At 32.0% G+C, this 24,674-nt stretch overlaps 5 protein-coding genes across 7 annotated transcripts; 3 read left to right on the top strand and 2 right to left on the bottom strand.

Moving 5' to 3' along the window:
- The first annotated feature begins 149 nt into the window (after positions 1-149).
- LOC128896010 (U3 small nucleolar RNA-associated protein 14 homolog A) lies at positions 150-3,608 on the top strand. Its single transcript, XM_054159118.1, has 7 exons — positions 150-389; positions 567-783; positions 907-1,203; positions 1,280-1,531; positions 1,642-1,966; positions 2,034-2,812; positions 2,887-3,608. The coding sequence occupies exons 1-7, from the start codon at positions 292-294 to the stop codon at positions 3,343-3,345; spliced, it is 2,427 nt and encodes an 808-aa protein (XP_054015093.1). The 5' UTR covers positions 150-291; the 3' UTR covers positions 3,346-3,608.
- A 151-nt stretch (positions 3,609-3,759) lies between these two features.
- On the top strand, positions 3,760-16,338 carry LOC128896025 (S-adenosylmethionine decarboxylase proenzyme). Of its 2 annotated transcripts, XM_054159157.1 has the most exons (8): positions 3,760-4,023; positions 4,100-4,181; positions 9,555-9,641; positions 10,193-10,347; positions 14,696-14,822; positions 15,465-15,567; positions 15,681-15,964; positions 16,036-16,338. In XM_054159157.1, exons 4-8 carry the CDS (start codon positions 10,319-10,321, stop codon positions 16,336-16,338), a joined length of 846 nt encoding a protein of 281 aa, XP_054015132.1. In that variant the 5' UTR covers positions 3,760-4,023; positions 4,100-4,181; positions 9,555-9,641; positions 10,193-10,318. The 2 variants fall into 2 exon arrangements, with proteins under 2 accessions (XP_054015132.1, XP_054015131.1); XM_054159156.1 differs by lacking the exon at positions 10,193-10,347 and having other exon boundaries at positions 3,760-4,181.
- Positions 16,339-16,344: 6 nt separating this feature from the next.
- On the top strand, positions 16,345-18,642 carry LOC128896029 (uncharacterized). The gene has a single exon (XM_054159162.1). The coding sequence runs from the start codon at positions 16,345-16,347 to the stop codon at positions 17,257-17,259; it is 915 nt and encodes a 304-aa protein (XP_054015137.1). The 3' UTR covers positions 17,260-18,642.
- A 657-nt stretch (positions 18,643-19,299) lies between these two features.
- Positions 19,300-20,414, bottom strand: LOC128896033 (transmembrane inner ear expressed protein). The gene is made up of 2 exons (XM_054159170.1): positions 19,687-20,414; positions 19,300-19,556 (listed from the first exon to the last, which is right to left on the bottom strand). Exons 1-2 carry the CDS (start codon positions 20,033-20,035, stop codon positions 19,384-19,386), a joined length of 522 nt encoding a protein of 173 aa, XP_054015145.1. The 5' UTR covers positions 20,036-20,414; the 3' UTR covers positions 19,300-19,383.
- A 142-nt stretch (positions 20,415-20,556) lies between these two features.
- Positions 20,557-23,315, bottom strand: LOC128896028 (probable actin-related protein 2/3 complex subunit 2). 2 transcript variants are annotated; one of them, XM_054159159.1, is made up of 8 exons: positions 23,192-23,274; positions 23,059-23,119; positions 22,485-22,578; positions 22,272-22,371; positions 21,970-22,174; positions 21,670-21,890; positions 21,362-21,563; positions 20,557-21,279 (listed from the first exon to the last, which is right to left on the bottom strand). In XM_054159159.1, the coding sequence occupies exons 1-8, from the start codon at positions 23,205-23,207 to the stop codon at positions 21,252-21,254; spliced, it is 927 nt and encodes a 308-aa protein (XP_054015134.1). In that variant the 5' UTR covers positions 23,208-23,274; the 3' UTR covers positions 20,557-21,251. The 2 variants fall into 2 exon arrangements, with proteins under 2 accessions (XP_054015134.1, XP_054015135.1); XM_054159160.1 differs by having other exon boundaries at positions 23,059-23,315.
- Between the last annotated feature and the right edge of the window lie 1,359 nt (positions 23,316-24,674).

Below are 24,674 nucleotides of genomic sequence, written 5' to 3'. Positions count from 1 at the left end.
GAGTATCACGTAATTCTGATTGTACAGTTTCGTTCTTGGTAAACTACACAGTCATCCCTATTCATTCTATAAATTATATATTCTATATATTAAATTAATACAATAGAATACTAATACAATAGAAGATAAGTAGATAACACATTGAATAACTAAATTGATCCTCTGTATTAGAAGCCATCCATTGTATACGTACACGCACGTTCTATTTCTACATGTTTTACTATTTTATGGTCGAACACTATCCTCGTTCTTTCATGAAACACGCGTTATATTTTTAATATAAATAAGACGATGAGTGATACAGAATTTTTGGACGATACAGAACAAGATGTATCAGAGTCTCATTCTAAGCTTCTCGATGCTGTATCGCAACTCGATAAGGGCCAAAGGTAAATAAAAGTATCATTCAACTGGGACTGGAGAACATAACCTCTACTTTTTAGTGTTTGTTGTATATATTGTAAGGGATATATATATAATCTTTTAATTAAAGAAATATGAATTAGATTGTGAAAGATTTGTCTTTCTTTTTCGAGTATTACTAATATTTACAATTTTCTTTTCAGGGTAAAAAGAGCAGAAAGAAGCGAACCTACTTTGGAAGTGTCAGAATTTCATTTAGTGAAAAGTGGGATATCTGATCAGGATGCAGTTCTTATAAAGGATTTGGCGAAAAGTTTAGGTAAAAAGGGACATCATGTCGAAATTACTAGGAATTTGGAATCCGCGAGGAAGAAAGCGAATGTACTACAAAAACCATTGGAGAAACCTGCTGCAGAGAGAGTAAGACATTTTTTTACATTATATTCCAATTATAGATTTGTAAATCTATGCAATTGAATAGAAATATTAGAAACAGTGTTTAAGAGTACAGATATTTTAACCTAGATGTTAATTTCCTTTCAGATAAAAAGGATAGTTGGTTTTGAAAATACAAAGAAAGAACTTAAAAAATGGAATGCTATTATAACAAAAAACAGAACATCGGAATCGCTTCGATTTCCCATGAATCAGTCGTCGATGCGGTTGGAGCCATCCAAACAATTCGTGAAAAGATTCAGAATTCAGTCAGAATTAGAAAAAGAACTTGCCGCGTTAGAACCGCAGAAAGAGAATATCGAGCAAAAAGCTGATGAATTCTCATTAACATTGGAAGAGATTGCTATGAAAAGAAAAGAAGCCGCGAGAATTAGAGCGCAACAAGTTTGTATTAAATCATGAAAATATTTTGTTAAATATATATATATATATATGCATGTGTAATTCTATTCATTTTTAGTCTTACAGAGAAGCAAAGTCTCGACGTCAAGGCAAAATTAAGAGTAAGAAATTTCATCGCGTTCAAAAGAAAGAACGAATAAAACTGCAATTGAAAGAGTTTGAGGAATTACAAAAAACTGATCCTGAAGCAGCATTGGAGAAGCTTGAACAATTGGATAAAAGTAGAGCAGAAGAACGGATGTCGTTAAGACATAAAAGTACAGGAAAATGGGCTAAATCCAAGCAAATTAGAGCAAAGTACGATAAAGATGTAAGTCTGTTATATGTACTGGAAGAGACTGAAAATAATTTATCTGTCTAATTATATAAAGTAACAAGGAATTCCACAAAAATGTCTATAACATTCTTTTCCATAATTAGACTCGTCAAGAACTTGCGCAACAGTTGTCAGTTAGTCGAGAATTAACGCAAAAGTTAAGAAAACCAGATGATAATGAAATGGACAACGAAGATGAGAGTCCTATGCAGCCCATACTTGATGATAAAGAAAATCCATGGGTGAATAATTCTAAAACAGAAACGGAAATAGATGAATTTGTTAAGAGTTACCGTAAATATTGGGATAAACAAAATAGCAAATTAAAAAGTCAGGAACCTAATGTTAATAAAAATGATGAAAATAAAACTGAAAATAAAAAAGCAAAACTTTCAGCGAAGAATGTAAACAATCTTACTACTTTTGAAGGTATATTTTAAAAATTATCTATTTAATGAAAGCTACAAAATGTGTCATTTAATTTTTTTCGTTACAGACAAAGCTGCTACCGAAATAAAATTTTCTGAAACTCGAAGTAATGAAAATGATGTAAAGCCAGAGAAATCAAACGACGAAAATATAATACAAAATTTACATAATGTAATCACAAAAAGAAAAATATCAGATAATATTACAAAATTGAATAAAAAAGTCAAGTTACAAAAGAAAGATGTACGTAATATTACTGCCACTAGTACTTGGAATGTGGAATCTGTAAAAAATGATAACATTGAAGAAGCATTTCACTCTTCAACGTTGAACATTTTAAGTCATGAAAAAATGGATAACATGTTCGATGTTATGGAAGAAAAAATACAAAATAAAGTTAAATCAAAACTTGAACGTATTACGCAAGATTATAGTAAGAAATTAAAAAAGCATGAAATTAAAAAATCTTTCGAGTTCGAACAAGACGATTTCGATGGGCTTGAAATTCAAGCTAAAAATCGGAAACCTATCATAGATTCGTCTTTACACGAAAGTGTCAATGAACATAATTTGGAATCAGATATCGGATTAGAAAATGCCAAAAACATGGAGTATCGTAATACTCTCTCTGTAAATAAGCCAAATAGGTCTACAGCTGAAATAGATCCTGATAAATATATAAATGTAAAACCCAAGCAACTAAATACTGATTTTCCAACAGACGTCGTTAGAGGGGACGATGTTTTAGATGATAGTGAAAATGAAGATGAAAAACATAATGTAATAAGCGAAGCGTTTGCTGACGATGATGTGGTCGAACAGTTTCAAAAAGAAAAGCAGGAGGAGGTATTTAGAAATATTTATCTTATAATAAGTTATTTATTGATTTCTTTGTAATATTACGCAAAATGTATGTACAGGTAGAGAAGTTTCAACCCAAGGATATAGATTTAAGTTTACCAGGATGGGGTTATTGGGGTGGAAAAAATATTAAGGTATCGAAACGTAAAAAAGAACGTTTTATTTTAAAGTTCCCGAAAGATTTGCCCCGTAAAGATGAGAATAAAGGAGAAGTAATAATATTCGAAGACGGTAATACTAGATTAAAAGAACATCAAGTCACCGAATTGCCATATCCATTTACAAGTGTCAAAGACTATGAAGCTAGTCTCAGGATGCCGATAGGTAGAAATTTCGTACCTGAAAATGCTCATAGAAAATTAATCGAGCCTTCGGTTAAAACAAGCATGGGGAAAATTATCGAACCAATGAGTGAGGACGTTTTAGTGAATCAAGAGCGAAAGAAGCAGCAGAGTATTATTAAAAAGAAAAAGAATAAAATAATAAAAAATAGAAAGACTAAAATAAATAATAAATAAAATAGAATATTTCATACTAAAAAATAACTGTGTACAAATTTCTGTGTAATATAAGATTTTTAAATTTATTTTTCAAATGTTTCGTCTTATGAACAATATGTATGTAATATAATGTTTCGTTACTTTATTTCATGAATTTTTGTTGTTTCAAAAAGTTGATTCTGGAAATCTAAAATGATAGGTTAAATTTAAGAGCTCACGAGTAACAGAATATGGTAAAAGATTAATTGTAAATAAGAACAAATTATAATAGTATAACTCATGTGCAGCGAATTTTGTGCTGTGTGAATTTTTTACATTTAATTATATCGATGACGTAAATTATTTAACATCGTACAAGAAAACATTCCAAATTTAGTTGATTTCGAATAATATCTGTATAATGTGCGCATGTGCTAAAGATGGTTCGCGATTGGCCGAGAGGTAGGTACACGCATCCAATGTGGATGCGATGGTTGAAGAAGGACGTCATACAAGGGAGTGGGAGAAAGACGGATGCCACCATATTGCGCACGCGAGGGAAAGGGAAAAGGACAGAATCACCGCCGATATGATTGCTCGTTCACTTGTTCTCAGTAGTAAAGCAAAGTTCGGCGTGAAGAGTGGTTTATCGTACGTTTGGAGCGAAACACAAACTCAAGAAAGAAATTCTTGTTTGTCTTCACATATATCACTGTTGTGAGTAAAACTTAGTGCCTCCAGAGGATGGCAACTACAAAAGACGACAGCACCGATAATGTGCAATTCTTCGAAGGCGTGGAGAAACTCCTCGAGATTTGGTTCACAAGCAACAGTAGCATAAACAGAAAGCAGGGCGATCTCAGGCAGATTCCTCAGTAAGTCGAAATATTATCTCTCCTATTTAACTATCCGTCTCTCGTGGTCGTGTTCTGATTCAAACAAAATTCTTCGAACGTATCACAAAGTATTCGCATCGAATCTTCTCACTATTCGACACGTCTTCGCGTAACATCGTACCCTTTACGCGAATTCAAAGAAAATGTTAGGTCTTCCGTTTATATTTACACTTAAGCACACCTATGCCGTGCGTTAGCGTAATCCCAAGTGCCGTAAATATTAAGAATTTCACGATGTCATACAGATTAACCGAAATAAATGTTTCGGTAAGATTAAACCGGCTTGGTAACCATGACTGTATCGCCGGCACCTCGCGATATAATGTTCTGATAGTAATCGTTAGTGTGCTAAACGGCTTAACCCAACAGTCGCACGAGAATTCCTCTCTCACGTGCGTCGATTTTTCCACCGAGATACAAGCTATTAATTTCCGGTATTTGACGAGTATTGGCATCGCTTTATTCCAACTACTTTGCCGTGTATCGATAAACAAAACGATATTCGCGTAGAAATGTTCCCCGGACGACGTGCTAAACATCGGATAGATTGAATTCCACGGGTAGCGTGTATGTGCGTGTTTTTTGGCGAAGATCGATGCGCCCACCTTCTCGTTCCAGTAATACCGACCGCTCAAAGTGAGACTACGTGACTCTTTATGTATATACATCGTTTTATCTCTTTATTTTAAATTTTATATAAATAGGCACAAGTATCAGCGCGATCTTTTAGGCCTTTGCTAGAAAGAATTGTTCTAGAAAGAAAGAAAAATTCGTAAATATCGATTGTTACAAACAATCTATACAATCAATAATCTACAGTGTGTGTAAAAAGTATTCGTACACCGATCAATTTCCAAAAAACCTATGTAAAATTGTAATTTATTAACTTATTTTTTATAAACAATCAGAAAAAAAATAGCTATTTATGTAAGTTGCGAAATTAACAAGAAAGAAACAATTAATCGATAGAAATGTTGAAGCAATAAGTATTCGCATAACTGTTTAATTTTTAAAACTTGATTAAAAAAAAAAACAAGAAATTCACATTATTTTATAAGTATATAATACTTCGTTCGTGGGGTTTCCTTTTGATTTTATAATTATTGTAACTTTTCTAAGCATTGAATTAACTAAATTATTAGTTATTTGAAGTGGGATCTTCGTCAATTCCTCTATTAGAACCTTTTTCAAAATTACTTTACAAACAAAGTACTTTAGAATCGTACAAATACTTATTGTTTCTATACTTTTACCCACTTTTTGCGTTTTTTTTTTTTTTGTTAATTTCACCAATTATATTGACTAGTAAATGTTGTTTGGACTATATCTATCTTAGAGACTTCCGAGAATATGTAAAATATCGTTGATTATAAAAAAAGAAATTAAGAAACTACAATTTCACACACAAGTTTTTTGGGAAATTGATCGGTGTACGAATACATTATACACCCACTGTATTGTATAACTTGTTACCTGATTCCACCTAACTTACGTCGTGTGGGAATTAAAGTGTAGAATAACCCTCATACGAATCGTGATCGCGTTCGCTATACATCAAAAGTTCGTTTATCTGAATAACATCGTTTTAATAAGCGAACATAGAGAACATTATAGTCGTAGATTTAAATAAATTTAAACTCGCTTAAGAACACGGAATATTTAAAACAAACATTATGTTCTTCTCCATTTTTATTATATTAGTTTTCGTTACCTGACGTATACGGTTCGTACTTTCGAGAAGTATATAGCTCTATTTGTTAAAAGTAGATTCTTGTTATTTATTGTATAGTTCGGTGATTATTCTCGAAAATATACCGAATAGACATTGCATTAAAAAGCCATATTTAGAAAAAAATTATCGTATTAGCTAGTTAAGAAAAAATTTCACTGAAAGTTACAGCGCCATGTAGACTGTAAAATTTCGACGTAGATGTAGTGCTTTATCGTAACATTTTGTGTCTATCTAAGAAAAACGAAAATACAAAATTGTTCCGAATTTATTAGTTAGTCGTTAGTTTTTGGAATGTTATACAGGGCGTCCCAAAAATGTTGTAACACCTTGAAAAAGGTGGTTTGGGAGGTGATTTGAAACAACTTCTTCCTTAGCGAAAATGTTGTCCGAGGCTTCGTTGAGGAGATATTAACGGAAAACACTGACCAATCAGAGCGCGAGTATGCCGGTGGAGCGGCCGCTTGGCGCGTAGCGTTCGCTCCACCGACATACTCGCGCTCTGATTGGTCAGTATTTTCCGTTAATATCTCCTCAACGAAGCCTCGCATTACATTTTCGTTAAGGAAGAAGTTGTTTTAAATCATCTCCCGAACCACCTCTTTCAAGGTGTTACAACATTTTTGAGACACCCTGTACAATATCATTCAATTGTAGTCGTTCACTGCTAGAAGGTACAAATCGCGTGTAAGTGTCTTTGTAGTCTGTTTCATACGCGTCGCGTGGTTATCCCCACTACTTTTGGGAACTCCTTGCTCCGACCAGACGTCTGTGTTATCTCTGACACGCGACCGTCAGTAATTCGCTTAACAATGAGTCATTTAATGACATCTGCTCTAAACACTTTCCCCAAATGGCTACTACTTAAAAGGAAAGCGTAAATTATAACTAGACTGCAGATCTTTATGCATTTATAGGATATAGGAAACTTACAGCGATGTCAATTAGGGACATGTTAGTTCCCCTTATTATATCGATTTTATGAACGAGGTTTTGTTTGCTTTTGGGAAGAGTACAGAGGTGTACTTCATTTGAAATTATTTGGCAAAATTTTCTAGTGAAGATACGTAAACGGATAATTCTAATTGAGTCGTGTAATTACAAACATATAAAATGAAATAAAATGAATTCAAATGAAATGAAAAGGAATAAAATTGAATAAAATAAAATAATCGTAACAGTAATATACTATCTCTCTATTATTGTTATCAGTAGACTGCGCAAGAACCTGCAAAATATAAACAATATGCATGTATATAAAAATGATTGAAAGAAAAGTTCACGTTATAATATTTCCAAGATAAAATAAATTCCTATTTAGGTTTAATTTTACTAATTATAACACATTTCGAATTATTCAACCTTGTGTCAATTGTTAATTAAATGTTTAGGTTCGAGGTAAAATTGGATAATATTTGAAGAGATACGAGAGAAGCCACTTTCTATCTAGTAATTTGTTATTATAGTAATTTAGTATAAACCACAGAGGTTACGTAGCAATTTTTTTAGGAAAAATGTTTTCAAAGGTGTCCACTTTTAATGTTTATTTTCGAATATTATTTCTAAAGCAGTGGTTGGAGCAAATTTAAAATACCATTTCGTTTGATATCGATTAGTTAAATTGGGTTTAATGCGTATGCATAACGGAAGACTGTTTCGAAGCGCGTTCTGGTGTGAAGAAAAAATTATGTAATGCAAAATTATATTAAAGTATACTAAATCATATATGTTATATTACTTTGTGTAATATTATTTTATTAAATAATACGCCAAGAAGATAAATAGAAGATAATGCAAAATTATATTAAAGTATACTAAATCATATATGTTATATTACTTTGTGTAATATTATTTTATTAAATAATACGCCATGAAGATAAATAATGGTGAATATTTTACTGTAATTCAACTCGAATTAGTTGAGTTTATCGTAAGGCTGCTATAAAAAAACGAATGGAGAATCAAGCATACGAAATGCCTACGAAATATAGAGAGATAAAATTTAGACACGTGCAGTATTTATCATTTGAATATTTCCTGTTTAGATGTTCCATGGAATATTGAAGTACCGCGAATAGAATAAAATAGATAACGAAAGGATAAGAACAGTAAATCGTAGAATAATCATTAAATTTGTCTGATTTTGATCGAAATAAAAATCAAAAACGCCTCGATATTATTTAAATATTTAATATCATGGAATATTTATAATTACGTGTGTGGTTTATTTGACTATGAATTATTTCTTATTAACCCTGATTTACTGTGAAACAAAGTTGCGAAATATGTCTGTTTGTTAATCAACGTTTCGTGAAACTTTTTATCTCTGATTATTTCTTTTTTCTTTTTTTTTTTTTTTTCATCGTTCTTGGCCTCGCAAGTTTATTAGCTATTTATTCTGATTCTCGTTACAAAATTGTTCAACAGTCAACGTTCTCAGGCCTTCGTTACGCGATAACGTACTTTTTCGTATTAGTGTTTAATCTGGCGATGTGGTATACGAAACTCGATAGTTTAGTTTTTAATCAGCCGTGCAGCTAATCTTTCGATTAGCCGACGCGTTAATTCCCAAGATTGTTGAACGAAAGCTCGCAGACGTATTGATATATTTTTCGCGATTGGTTATCAACAGTTGTTTTTCTTTATAGCCCTATTAAAATGGCCGATAACACTTAAACTAGCGAACCAATCAATTTGACCTCATGTATTTCAGACTTCTATTAAAAGTGACTCTATTTTTTAACGCTGCTTTTGCCATAATTTTTTTTTTGGGGGGAGGGGGAATTACCATGGTAGAGAATCAATTATATCGATAAATTAGTTTATCGCTTCGTTTTTAAAATTGAAATAGCGGTAGTTTCGGCCACTTTAATATATATAATATTCAAAAATTCGTAGCTCTCTCAACAATGAACATTTTTAATCGAAACTTTTTTTCGTTGTAGATCTCATGAAATCCTACGAAGAAGATAGAGAAAGTTTTTCTCTAAAGTGAAGCTCTAATTTTTTTTAAAAATGAAAGAACGATTTTTTCAAGAATTCGCAAGGAGGATCAATGCCAATTTTGGTCAAAATCTAAAATTCTGTTTAAAAATTATTTTTCACTTCCTCGGTCAAAATGAAGCACGTTTCGTTAAATAACATATAAACGTAACTTCTATCATTTACGGGGTAAAAATTCCTAAAGAAAAGAAGAAATATATTCGACAATAATTTCATATCTCATCGAGAAGTACAACTTTTGTTTAAAATATTTCAGGTTTATGCCGAGAGGAAATATCATTAAAAAAAAAAATTCTTTTGTTTCCTTAAAAACCCATCAAATTTTTTATGCAAAATTTTGTCAACATCTCCCCATGGTTTCAGAGATATATAAATAAATATATGTATAAATAACCAGAATTATATCGAACCGGTTGTTTGGCACTGTGATTAGATTCCCATGAACTTTATTCTGCAAAAATTGTCAGTTGCAAATGGTTAATATACATTTTTATCAATTTAATATTAATGCTAGTTACGAAGTAATCAACACCAATTTCAAGCGAAAGATAAATTCAGTCGTGCAATTAATTCGACCGTACATTTAATTAAATTAAAATAAAATATCCTTTCTGTTCCAGACGGAAATGGCAGTCCTTACTCAAGATCGTTCGTTGCGAGATCATCAGCATCTGTCGTACCGAACACGTGGATGCTTATGTTCTAAGGTAAATAAATATTAAATAAACATTCCGCGTTTACGATGCGTTTTTAACCGACTTCGAAAAAGAGGAGGTTACTCAATTCGACGTGTATACTTTTTTTTTTCTTTGTCAATTTAATATACACGTGCCAGTTGAGTTAATTCCAATATCCTTTGTCCAGCGGGGAATCCTGTAAGCAGTGAATTAATTTTAATTACTTGTAAGAAGTAACACGCCTTTATTATATTTACGCTTGCGCATTGTCAAATTGCAATTGTAATACGTGTTTATTCCATTGAAGAATCACCCACAGATAAGCCTTCAATCCATTTAACGTGATATTTCATTTCGTTATTCCAATTAATGTTATTATCTTTGATTTTGTTAGACGAAATTTGAACCCACATCGAAATCATTTCGTAAATAACGTCTGGTATCGTTAATCGAGAATGCGATTAACAGGTAATTTCACATGCTTCTTTTAAACTGCATTTCCTTTGTATGAAAGTTTATTTTGCCTAACCAAGTATTTAGTCATAGATAAGATAAAAGTGTTGGTTGGTTTCTAATTGCAGATTCAGCCCGATAATGAGTCGTTGGCAAAGCATAAATAGAGTACTATCTGCACGTGACTACGTGAACGATTACATACCGATCACATTATATGTGTGGCACGAAGTGCAAAAGTTTTCAATTGTCGAATGCTACCAAACGTTATACCAGTAACGATGTAACGTAGATCATCTCTCATTCACGACATGTTTCATAGTTTCGCAAAAAATTGTTTCGATGACAGATTCGAAACGTGCAAAAGATCACATTTCATCTAACTGTATTTCGATACAGCGATGTAACAAAATTTACCTTTGATTTGATACTATTAAGGGAGTATCCTGAATTAGGAGACCTAAGAAAATTCATACAAAAAAAATGTTAAACAACTTTTTTGTCAAGTTAAAGTGATTTTTTTCACTCAAAGAACTCGGTTTTTTTTTTTTAAACTTGCAATAATTTCACAATTTTTGCGGGTTTTTCTTAGTTCACATAGAAGAGAAATGTATGAAAATGAAAACTTCTTTTGCGTCAAACCAGAATTACGACCTGGATCTTTTCCGCCGATAGGAGGTTTTAATTGTGAGATGCTCTACAAATGTGCGTCGCAGTCGACTCAATTTGAATATTTCTTGTTGAAAAAATTTGTACAGACTACTGAAATATGTATGAAAATAGGATAAAAAGTTCGATAGAATTAATTATTATTTTGCGTCCTAAAAAAATTCACGAAAAACCGCTTTTTTTTTAAGACCTTCTAATTCAGGATACCCCCTTAATAGCATGAGATTCTTTTATTCGTCGCATTCGCTTCTTCTTTCAATGGTACTTAGTTTTAATTATAGTTACAAAAATATCGTTCTCATTTGCGTTACCTGTAACTTACTAACAGTCGCTTTGAAATTTAAATTAAATAAAAATTTTAAACTTTGTCTTTAATACGCGGGGTACTTATAGATACTTGTTTATTGCAGTCGTTTAGGGATCGATACTAGAAAAGTTTCGTTACAGAGAGTAGGAAGCGTTTAAGGAGACGCGAAATCAATGTTTCTTGATGTGTAGAATAAATTGTTATCCACGTTTGAACGAGTTCAATGGCCGTTGTTGTACAAGATTAATCGAGATATGGGTAGAGTGCTATTACTAGGCGGCGGTTTATGCATTCATCAAATTTCCAATTCATCAAATGTCCAATAAATCAGAAAGTGCACATAGTATACGATAATAAAAAAAATTATACCGAAAGTAAAATTCAAACTGCAATATTGGTTCAGTATTTTTAGATACGTTTGCTAAAGTTATATTCAGTTTTCTTCGTTCTATCGTCTATTTAAAGGAGACAAAGAGATTCATAAAAAAAAAAAAGACGAATGTTATAAACAGATCCAGCCTCGAGTTTTGCATGGCATCAGAGATGAGCGATGATGAAGAATAAGTAAATAAATAAACTCTTCTATCCGTCATTTTTCGAATAAAACTAAACGTTTCGTCGATAGATTAAATCGTTATCGAATTACTAAGCATGGCTGTTTATAACCAACGAATTAGTCACCAAAATTCCCACACGTGGCATTAGACGTTTCAAACGCGTCGACAGAATTTGGCACTATTTACAGGCGCCGTTGTGCATTGTTTAGACAGTGTATTCAAGAGACTTAATCTCGTTCTCGTTTCCCATGTTTCCTCCGCGTGTTTCAATCTTAGATAATTCGCTCCTTATTAGCGGAACGCGATAGCAGAAATCTCGTACAAATACGAGGATCGTTTAACGTTCGACAGTGTTTAGACTATTCTTAATACACCCTAACGACGCGTGAACGCTGTTTTTTCGCTTACTTTGTTTCTTGGCAAATTGTTCAACTTTTATTCGTTATTCGAAATTACGATTTGGCTAGGAATTGCGATGGCGGAGCTTGAGGAGGGCAGGGGAGTGTGAGAGAATATGTGAATAGAGTAACGAGCTTTGCGTTTCAATCCACGAATCAGGATTCAATGACGCGGGGTTTAAATAACGTAGGATTCGGATGACGTAGGGCCGAGTCGGAACAGAAATATTTGGCAGTTGCACCAGTACCCGCGAATTTGCGTCATTAGTGGAGAGTTTTCAATGTAAACGTCAAAGATGACCATTTTTAGGGACTTGAATTTATTTTATGTACAGGTGATCTCACCTAGCTCTTCGATCTTGGATATCTTTTTTTGTGATAAAAGAAAAATGTAAAGGAAAAGATTGTTTCGAGGTCATTGACGGTTTTTTTTTCTAATGGGATGAGGTATTTTCATTATCGTAATCTTGTAGCTGATAAAACGACAAATTTATACATAATACGTTGACCTTCGGACGATAAGAAAAATTGATGTTGAAATTGACAATCGTTCTGCTGTGATGTTCCAATTCGTTAATGTAACGATTTCTGTATTGAAAAATGAAATGCCAGGATTCGTGGTGTCCCTCCTTAAACACTCACGTTGATTCCGTCACTTGTTGTTGAGTGTAATTGCAAATTGCAACGTCATTACGTAACTCTGTTTCAGAAACGCTTCGCTCGTCTCCAGTACCACGTGTTACGGGCTCTAAAAACGTATCAATTATCTTTCTCGGGCAACCGTTCTTGAACTTGCACTTTGCTTCGCGCTCTCTTCGCACGTCCGATTAGTCATCGGTACTCCTTCTCTTTTTCATTTCTTTGTACCTCTGGGAGGTCACGATGCGATTATTTATAATATTTATATTATCATTTTTAACACGTATATTCGTATTGTCTCGAGAGGTAGAAAACATTTCTTAAGTTGCAAATTTTTTTTTATTTGCTAAATCGAAGTGGTTTGTTCGTATTAATAGAATTATTAATATATTGATATAATATGTATTTATTGTTATAATATATACAAGGTGTCCCAAAATTTTTGTAACACCTTGAAAGAGGCGTTTCATTGGCTAATTACGAATTAATAAACACGTTGAAACCTAATACGAATTAAACGATTTCCAGATCCCGTATATTTTTGTCAATCAATATATCATAAATATATGTTTATTATAACAATAAATACATATTATATCAATATATCAATAATTCTATTAATACAAACTCTTTGATTTACCCCTTTCAAGGTGTTACAATATTTTTGGAACACCCTGTATATTTATGATTTATTGATTGATAAAAATATACGGGATCTAGAAATCGTTTAATTTGTATTAGGTTTCAACGTGTTTATTAATTCGTAATTAGCCAATGAAACGCTCGAAAAGAATTGTTTAAAAGATAAATGTAATTTTTGTCAGTTTCCTATTAGGAGATGTATCTGTATTTGACTGTTATTCGATCAATTGATTTGTCTATGGTCACTGTACTTTACCATATTATCTATTTCTCGCGTATATTTCCCCATATCGTTAGAACTAATAAAGTGACCCGCATGTTTCATTTATTGTGGCCACTCGTACATATTTAAAAAAGTTAGGGTCAACGACTTCGTGAAATATATCGATGATAACTCCTTCGTTGTATAGAGCATATTTAGAGAGAGAGAGAGAGAGAGAGAGAGAGAGAGAGAGAGAGAGAGAGAAATATCGATATTTGCGTAGTTACAAAATATTCGTATTATATTTTTCGTAGAGTCAACAACAACAATTTGCCTTTATCCTGGCCTAATACCGTCTAAATCTGCAAGCTAAAAATAATGTTACAGCGGAAGCCAAGTAAACGTCTTTTAATAACCTTCATTCTCTGATAACCTTGAATTCATTGTTATTACCAGAACCATTCGGAAAAGAATGAAAACGATTCGCTCTAAAGGACGATCGAAGTTCGATTAATTTCACCTGCGATATCGTTATTCGAATAAGTTTAAATCTTGCATTTTCTCTTTTATTTTGTATTTTTAACTGTACGAGTAATATATTTAAAAAGGGAAAGTAAAGGCTAAAGTAACGACGAATTATAAACGCAATCGAACGTGCGTTGTATCGTCGTTACTCTGTTAAAATATTAGTGGGTAATAATGAAATGGTAATGGGCGCAATAACGTAGAAATAATGTTATTGTTATATTCGAAACGTTTCTCTGTACGAGTGTATATAGAGCGCCAGGGAGCGATAAATATTTTGAATCTGAATTGTCGTACGTTCGTTGTTTAAATTACGTTTGAAACGAATACCTCGAGAAATTTTCTTCAGAAATTATTCGTTAAAATTAAAGTAAAAATGTTTAACAGAACGTGAAATGTATTTCGATTAATATTTTCTAATATTTTTGTGATTTTCAGCTAATTGTATCTATATTTTTTCGAACATTTATCAGATTTTACTCCAAAAGAAGTAATACAATTTGTTACAAATTTATTGTAATAGTTCATTTCGAACTTGAGAAAACCATCAAGTAGATGTAATAAACAAAAATAATGTAGCTTAAATGTTAAATCTTTCGATATTTTACTAATCGATATTACATATGATATACTACTAAAATGTATTAAACGAAATCCATTATTGTTTAACGATAAATTTTTTTATTTTACAGTGAAAGCAGCATGTTCCTATCAAAGCGTAGACTTATTCTAAAAACATGTGGTACAACTACACCTCTTCAGTGTTTGGAGCCACTTTTGGAGCTTGTAAAAGAGTACACTGGCTTTGAGGAAGTAGAGGTATACATTCTGTCTGTTATTCTCTAACTTTAATGCATGAGCATTTTTCAGTGGTCTGGAGATGTCATTACCATTTAAGAGAATTCCACTACTAATGGTACCATTGTATGAAACAAATTGCTTGCATAGCTAAGAAGTTTAAACAATTTTTAAACATATTTTTACAAACAACATAGTTGTAACAATTTATTAAGAATTATTAGTCGACCCTATATCAATTATTCTCACGTTGTATGTGTACAGAGGTCTGGTTACCGCGATATTACAATTTCGCAATTTTCGTTCATAAAAATTGTCATTTTCTGCGAGCCAATTGAAGTCGAAAGTACTTAGCTATATAACTTGACCTAGTGCATGGATAAGTGATGTGTCTATATATAGAAAACCTCTAGTATACAGGATACATCTCTACCTCTTGGTTTATTGATCTCTCTTACCTATGATACTGTACATGAAATGCATTTATCCAAAAATCACTCTTGATTCATGACTTTTGATCGTACTATATTTATAAACATTTATTCTAAATATTTTTATTTCGCCATTGTATACGATTAAGCATGCGTTATTTATTTATTTAGTAAAACATCAAGGAACACACGAGGAAGGATTTATGGTTTACAAAGTTTCCATCTGTTTCAGAATGTATTTTATTCACGGAAAAATTATAAAAAACCAGAGTTACAGATATCACCGCATCAAGCATTCGAAGAGGAAGTAGCTCTGCTCGATACATTCTTTCCCGGTAATAGCATTTTTTATAGTGGAGCCTATATAGTTTAGATTTAACGTTACGTGTAACGGACTTTATCGGTACTATGTAGGAAACTTTCAACTGCCTATATTTCTGTTTTTTAGATGGGGAAGCTTATTGTTTAGGCTCTGTGGATACAGATTGTTGGTATTTATACACTCTCAATAGAGAGAAATCTGCAGACGAACCCGCGGAACCAGATCAAACTTTGGAAATTCTTATGACTCATTTAGATCCAGAAGTAATGGCTATCTTCACTAGGGACATGTGCTCCTCTGCGGACGAAGCAACACAGAAGTCAGGAATTGATAAACTTATTCCAAATATGATCATAGATGATTTTTTATTTGAACCTTGTGGTTATTCGATGAACGGAGTATCTAAAAGCGTAAGTGCTTTGAAATGTTGCGTTTCAGTTAAAAAGAATTTCAGTTATAAATAACGAATATTACTTTACAGGGAAATTACATGACTATTCATATTACACCAGAGTCCGAGTTCTCGTATGTATCATTTGAGAGTAACATTCCAGAAACGTCGTATGAGGAGATAATACGACGTGTACTAAACACTTTTAAACCGAAAAAATTTGTCGTTACCATCTTCGCTAACAAAGAATCAATGGCTGCTACTTGTCCACGTGATTTGGAGCAAATTGATTATCTGAAATGTTCTGGGGATTGGTTGCGTACAGATGTTCAGTATTGTCGCTTCAAGAATTACGATTTGACCTGCGCATTTTACTCAAGATTCCCAAGCTGAGGGTTCATGGACGCTTCATTCGGTCTTAACCAATTAGGAACAAATGAAGCGCTTGCCGATACCCCTATCCTTTCTCAGACACCCCCTTCTTTCGCCACTTCCATTAACGAAACAAAGAGATACGGTCAATCTATAAAACGTATACTAAAATCTGATACTGTTTACGAAAACCATGGTCTTGTATCTACTCAGTACATAAAACATAATAATGAAAAAAAATCTAACAAGTGCACTATACAAAACTCTGCGATTACCCAAGACAAAACTGTATCAAACGTTACAGCATCCACGACTTCATTTGTATCCATACCTCGATCCATAAATCCCGACACGCCTATAGAAAATATATGTTTAAATACAGACAGGAACGATTGTCACTTTACACAAAATCATATGGATACGACAGAAGATATTAATCCTTATTCCGTACGATCTGTGTCATCGCCGCAATTAACAATTAAACCTGTTGCACAATCAAAAGTTTGTAGAAAAGCATCCCTGAAATCGATGAATTTATCAAATTCTACGTTAGATAATTCTATACCAAATCATCGTAAAAGTAACGACTCAATATCGGACACACGTATAATCGATATTTCTAACTGTTCCATCACCTTCGCAGATAAAGAGGTACCTTTTTCATGTCTTTCCGAAACGACACAAGGAAACGATACGAGAAATAAATGGAATACGGGAGAGGTGCACATTACTTGTAATCCACTATCAACGCCATATCCGTATTCCACGCCTCATCGTAACATTATGAGCGAAACTGTAACAGAACCACTAGACGACGAACCAAAAACTCGCAGCTGTGGAAGTTTTTTACCAATCTTATCGTTGATCCCGCAGACGGTGATCAGTTTTCAGTATTTAAGCCCGAAAATGAAATTCTCTTGGTGGAGAAATAAAATTTCGTGAAGGTACGCTTAAACGACCATTTAGCGCGATTGCTGCTAGTGGTCTTGTAGCGCAATTAAATGCTATTTGGTCGAAGCTCTATGAAAACCTCTTACCTCGTAGTGAGTTCCCAATCTTCATCAATTAGAGGTATCCTGTCATCGTTACACTTGTATGTCAATCAGTCTATACCCTTTTATTACTCCAAGTAGGGTCGTACAGAGAGAAAGCATGCAGGTAGATTTTAAAAAGAAACATAAATAGTTCCTTCACATTATGGAAACGTTTTGCACAATGTAAAAAGAAACTTTGAATCCTTTGGAAATAATATCTATATTGTACACAGCGGTTCTGTTGGATCCTCTAGTCCCTGAAGTTTTTTCCTAAACTTTGCTAATTTATGAGTAGAACGAAACAAGTATCTTTTGCTCTATACGGAGAGTTCTCTTACAATTTTGTCTACTTATAACGATAATCTTAGAAATTCATGATAGAAAAAAAATCAAAAATAAAAACCACAATATGGATTCTAACAAGACACATCAGTCGTAATGTAATTCCATTAAATTTACGCTTCTATTATAAATTGCTTTCTCTAAAAGATGTGTACCTATTTTCAAATATATGTGATCACAAGTCGAAAAGCTAGGAATTATTTAAACATACTCTCCTTATCATTATAATATTATATAAGTAACTATATGTTATTTCTAATTTAACGTATCATTTTGGTAAAAAAAAAAAAAAAAAAAAAAAATACAAAACAAAACGTTTTAATCTATAGGAGCTTCTGAATTTATTAGCCTTTTTAATGCATACATCAAAACATGAAATATTCCATGTGAATAACTACTCTATGTGATATTACTAAAAATATGAAAAAATAATACACCAGTTGGTGTTATACGATGTTAAGAATTTAGATTAATCCTTTATAAACCTCCTTGTTGACTTCTTTATTAAACTAATGTAAATTCATTTTATGAAATGGAAGAAGCATTAAGCTACTTATGATTAACTGAATCATTCCTATATGAGTGCGTGTAAAGTGTTACGTGCGAGCGATGCGTATATGACAAGTCATGTTTCCTCTAAAATTTGTATTTCTCTGTGAGAAATAATGTTATTTAATATAATTTATATCTACAAAGAATCCATATCGCTAAAAAAACAAGAAAAAAATATAAAAAAAAATTTGATTGTTATTTCATTTATTTTCTTGAGTTTTCAAACTATTTTTCTTTTTAGAAGTATTGACTTCCGTTTCTTCTTGTTCTTGTTTATTTTCGCTTCGATAGCTTCTATGTAAAAGTCCAGTTATGAACTTATATTTAGTTCAATTCGACGATTATACTACTCTTTTTATATTTGTTGAGTAATAAATATTTTTTACGAATATTTATATTTAATTGTGTTTCATTTCAGATTTCCGAAAAATTTGTTCTTTTGTAATTTCAATGACGAACAGTTATATATATGTCGAAGTAAACAATAATTTGTAAAAATGTTTAATTTTCTTTTTTTCGAGAAAGGGGAAGAAGAGAGACAGAGAGACAATAAGAAACGTAACTTAAATAAAGGTTTTGTTTCATATATGTATAAGATTTAACTCTATAATTATAGGAAAGGCGTTAAAAATTCATCACTTAACAACAAATACAATAGTGATTTCTAATGATTAATAATACCATGCAATTTATACTGTGATTTTTTCTTGTCATAAAAAAAGTTTCGTTTACGCTGTATATATGTACTTTATAAAAATTTATTTTACTTAATAGTAGTGGAAAATCTGCACTATCAACATTACTAACCAGTTAATAACATAAGTAAATAAAACGTAATGCGGTAGGTAATATACATCATAGTCCCATTAAGTGCTTTCCAAAATATATTATCCTTTGCTGTAGATTATTGTTGCATGTAAAGTAACTTAATTTGTGTATTATACTCATAAAATAAAGATTATATTTAGTCATGTAATACTGTGTAGAATTTACTTATTATTATTAAATGCGCTGTGTTTCTTAAATTTTATTTCAAATAAAACCACTTTCCACTATCGCTTTCAAAAAGGCAAATTATTGATAAGTAAATATCATTCTTTCTATTATCTCTGTAACAATATAGCGACCTGCAAATTTATCAAATTATATTGTCAGGTTTAATACATTCTTGTTTAGTGAAACGAATTCCACTGATCATTGCATTAAATCTTGAACGTAACCCATGCTGTATACTTTTCTGTGTCGTTTCTTGAAGTTCATTCTGTATCTCATACATTTCCATGTCAAATTTATTTTGAATTTTAACTAATGCTAATAACGAAGGAAAATACACATGTATGAGAATTAATCGAAATAAGATTAGTATCTAACTAAATTAGAGAAGTGGAAACCTTTTTTAACTAGTTTTTATATAACAAATTTATTTTAAATCGAGCTTTACCTTTTTTCAAATCCATGTTGTCCATTTCTACATTATTAATTTTAGATAACTCGTTTCTAAAGCTCTTTGTTATTTTTTTTCGAATATAATCAGCCTCTATTTCTTGCTTGGTCCGTGGCACTCTGAATCGAATGCAACAACAAAGTCCGATGAGTACGCTAAGCAAGATAGAAAGAATTATGCCTGCGAGTTGCCAAACGCGGAACCCGGCCAATGCTTCGTCTTCCAACCATTTTTCGACACCTTGAACACAATCTTCTGGACCTATAGCTACTTCAGTAGGTGAGCATGGTGAAACAGGAGACGAAGACGAAATTGATGCGATAGTTGACTCATTCATCTCTTTCATAGCGCGATAACTGAAATTTCTTAGTTATAAATAGATAAATTTCAGTGTCAAATTGTCATTACGTATAGTTACTTTGCTTATCTTGTTATAGTATTAAGTATGTAATTTTATTATCTAATGCACATATAAACATTTCGATGTACTTTTGAATTTAACAAGATCAACAATGGTATTTCCTTTAAAATATTACATACAGATACTTACTGATTGTTAAGAATGTAATGAAACTTGCACCAAAAATGATGATTTAAAAGTCTTTTTCACTTAATTTTAAAAATAATAATCTAACCCGCGCAGAAGCGTTAACAGAATGAACAGAAGAACACTTGTAACCAAAGGTCTGAGAGTCACACAATGTTCCTTCTGACAGTAGTGGATAAAAGGGTGTGGTTATTAATGAATACTCGTGCTTGGCACTCCTTGGCTTATATCTAAATTTGACTTTCCAACCCTTATAACCACCCACTAATTACAAGTCAATAACGCTAATTAATATAAAGGTTTCAAAATTACATGACCTATTATATAGAATTAATACTTTTATTATATTACAATAATCATATGTTAATAAGAGAGTATAGATAATGAAAATAATTTATCAAAAAACACAATGCTGTGTTAAACATTCGAATGATATATCAGTGTATTATTTCGTAAGATCCACGCAGTTTTAAATATTTTCCGTTATACGTGGACTGTTAGAAAACGATGATTCAAATGAAATCGATTAACAAATAGTATATTAAAAAAAGAAAAGAAACGGAACATGTACATATTTGGATCTCAGAGATCGATGTTAATGTCATTATCATATTTTTACATAAAGAAATAACGAAGTAGAAGAACTTCATTCACAGATTGTGTATTCCCTGATTTCTTTGTAGACTCTATGTATTCTTGTAGCGTTACTGTAAGAACTTTAATATAAAATGACTTTTTAATCATGCACTTTGTTGCTGTACACATAACGTTTTTAATATGTTTACAGCATTATAGACTTTTCTAAAGAACATTGTACTGTTCAAAGACAATTCGTAATAAAACTTGAGACTGAAACTTCTTAACTCGTTAATTCACGAGTCAGAACTTTCCATTACAAAGAATATTCCTTGCTAGAAAATTGAAAAGTTTCTAGCGAATCTATAAGATAAATGAAATCTTTATCATTTATCCTTTATCGAAACAATATTAGGAATATAATCTTATGTATATATTCTCATTCCTTTCTGATGAATGTTCGACCCCTGTAAAACATAAATATTTGAGCATGTTATCCTAGCAAGATGATTCCATCAATAAGTACGGAATACTTCAGAAGTAACTTACGTAATGGTTTTCTTTTCAGTATTTTTAGATTGAGATCTCGCTCGATTTAGAACTTTTAAGAAGTCTGTTGTTTTGGTACGCATTCTTGAGTGAATATAAACTTTACTACACTTGATATGATAGTGTAAATAATTTCTAAACATGTGTATTAAATCGATGGTATTATCACGAGCTTCTCTATTTGTATGTCGTGGAAAGAGTACTATAAAAGTAAAGAAATGTATGCACGCGTAGCTTACGGCATTAGTTGCAAAAAGAAAACGGCTTTGTTGATTCTTAATGCTTGCAAAAATATAATCGATATTTACCAAATGTAATATATCCAATGCAGTCGCCAACCGCTGCGTCAAAATCTTGTAACTCTAAAGGAGGCTCACGGTGATTAAACAGAACTTGCGGAGCTGTATGACTCGCTCGTCTGCCTTCCTTTAATTCTTGTAAAAATAATTTCCCAATAACCATATCGTCTTCGTCTTTAAATATTGTACTAAACACCACTGTTACCCTATCACTTTTGGCTTCTACATACCTTAATAAAAAAAAGTACATATATTAATAAACTGTATGCTTTTATTATAGATTGTTGTAGAATTACATTGTACGCTTACATTGTTTCTTCGTCTCTATATTGGATGACAGCCCTGTAATTCTGTAATTCTGTACCTGGCGAATCATAATATTCTTCTTGAAAATCAAAATACTTCTCGAAAACACTGGCAAAACAATGCCTTTTTAAAAGCGCAATATTTTTAACTAATGATTCCCAATCTTCTGGTAAATTTTCCAAATCTAATAATACCGAAACATTGTAACCTAAAAGGAGTATCAGTTATTTAATTTAATACTGTAATCAAGCATTTTACTTATGTGTAACAACTATACATGTAACAATAGCGATAAAATTATTTACCAGTTTCAGGAGCTATAAGATGAGACCCATATTTACGTATAAGTAATTCATCAGCCCCATGTTCTTGTAATTGTTTATAAAATTTGAGTAAAATACTTATCTGCAAAAGAATAAAGCGTAAAATATAAATTTCATTGTTATATAAACCATATTAAAGTACATTTAACGCACATAAGAAATATTCGTACATAATAAAATTCTTTTAAGACTTACTCTAATTTTTGACTTGTCACCGCTTAAGTTAGAAATATGAAATAAAACTCCATCGAAATCTGCTACAACAACATCTGTAGATTCTGGTTTATGACTACCAAAGAAACATAACTTTGTTGTAATATACATACAGAGTACAAGATATATAAAATACAAAATAATCTTAAATTGATAGACAAATAGGACAAATGATAATACTTTTATAATGTCATTGGATATGTTCTGATTAGGAATTAATCAATCACTACAGTTCCATAAATTTTGTAACAATATTTAGCATTAACAAAGTAACTTCATTACAATTTTTCACATTTAACATTATAAATACTACATATAACAAACATTAAATATTAACAAATATTAAGAATTATATAAACAAATCAAATTTACTTTAAAATAGTTTGGTTCAATTGGGAATAAAATTTATTATGAACATAAATGTTAAAACTATTCTCTTTATTTTGTTAAAATAAACATTAGCAATATTTAAGATGGACACCGCCCTTGTTTGCAAACTCTGACTGTACTAAACATGTAAAATATCTGTCTTACAACAAGAAAGCATTTTACTTACCCTGACAAAGTATTTTTTACTTTGTTGGTTAATGTCTCTTCTAGTATCCTGTTGTGTATCTCTAACAAAATCATTATTATGTCTTATTTTAATTAATTACAATATTATAACACAGTAATTACTAACTATCTACCGAGAAATTTAACCATATACACGATTCTGACTAATTTCTAATCTTTCTTCTTGAACCAAGTAATTGCAGATTCAACATAGCCAGGTCACACAACCGTGTGTGATATTACACCAACACTAGTAGCAGCTGATTTGTTGGTCAGTTATTCAATTTATTATTTTTCATCGACCATATGAATTTTATTTTTTTGCTTTTGTTTAATTCTATATTTGAAATTGTCATTACATACATGAAAATTGTTATCGATTAATAATTCGAAAAAGTATAGTAAAAATACTATATATTTCAAAACTAGGTATAATTTACTATACTGTATTCGACTTAAGGTTGTGCAGGAGGTAAAGTGGCGCCACCAATTGAGAGTAGGTGAACTACTAGATAGCTTTTCCCGGGTGACTCTCCCAACTGTCTCGTCAAGACAAAACTCAAATACAAAACAATATATTTTCTACAATAAAATTCTTAAAATGTTATTTTATTATGATTCTTAATAAAAAAAAGTAGTACTTAATACAATTACAGTTGCAATTTGCAATTAGTTTTTCAAGTATTATTCTATCCAACGTAATAGTTGTGAAATCGAGCACCCGGCAACTTTGAGATGACAACCGAACTGTAAAAATTGTATATCGTTTCTAATAAAACAAAGGTGTGTATTATAAGTGTTGATATTCAATTTTTTAGTAATATATTCCGAGAATGTTTGCACATTTTGAACTGTCGAAAATTCGGGATCGATATGCATGTTTCGACATTTTTCAGGTCAATATCGAGATCGTAGAAATCACGTCTCGTCCTTCTAACACAATCTAACATCTCCTTTACACTTCCTGACATTTCCTGACAGCTCCTAATACACACTAACAACTCCTGCCACCCTCTAACACCTTCAAACACTCTCTACTGTCTTCAAACACCCCCTAACACCTCGCAACCCCCCCTAATATTTCTTAACAACTCCTAAGGGCTCCAGACAGTTCCCTTTATTTCTCTTCAATTTCTATAATGTTTCCTATTAATTTCCCTCCTTTCCCTGACACATCTCTTCGCTGTTCATGAGATCCGGATACAATAGGTAAGTTCCGAGATAGAATTAAAAATTATGATACCTCTCCGAATATCATGATTTCCTGATACAAACGGTAAGTTCCGAGCCAGAATAAAAATTATGATACCTCCTCGATCAACACGTTCTGCTAATCCAAGAGGTAAGTATCGATATTTAATTAAAAGTCAAGCCAAATTTTTATTCTGGTATCAGGAGAACATGATATGCGAGAAGGTGGCACGAGAAATTCAAGGTACGTATCGAAATTCTGAGGAAATTTTATATTTTGGTATCAGGAGAACATGATATGGGAGGAGGTGGCACGAGGAATTCATGGTACGTATCGAAATTCTGAGGAAATATTATATTTTGGTATCAGAAGCACATAATGTGCGAAGAGGTGGCATGCTTGCGCCTACGAGCAGGCAACCGGTA

Source organism: Hylaeus anthracinus, unplaced genomic scaffold (assembly GCF_026225885.1).
Source record: "Hylaeus anthracinus isolate JK02 unplaced genomic scaffold, UHH_iyHylAnth1.0_haploid 5, whole genome shotgun sequence".
In the NCBI taxonomy this organism is placed as follows: Eukaryota; Metazoa; Arthropoda; class Insecta; order Hymenoptera; family Colletidae; genus Hylaeus; species Hylaeus anthracinus.
The sequence above is the reverse complement of the archived record's forward strand: the minus strand, read 5'-3'. Positions and strand labels throughout refer to the sequence as shown.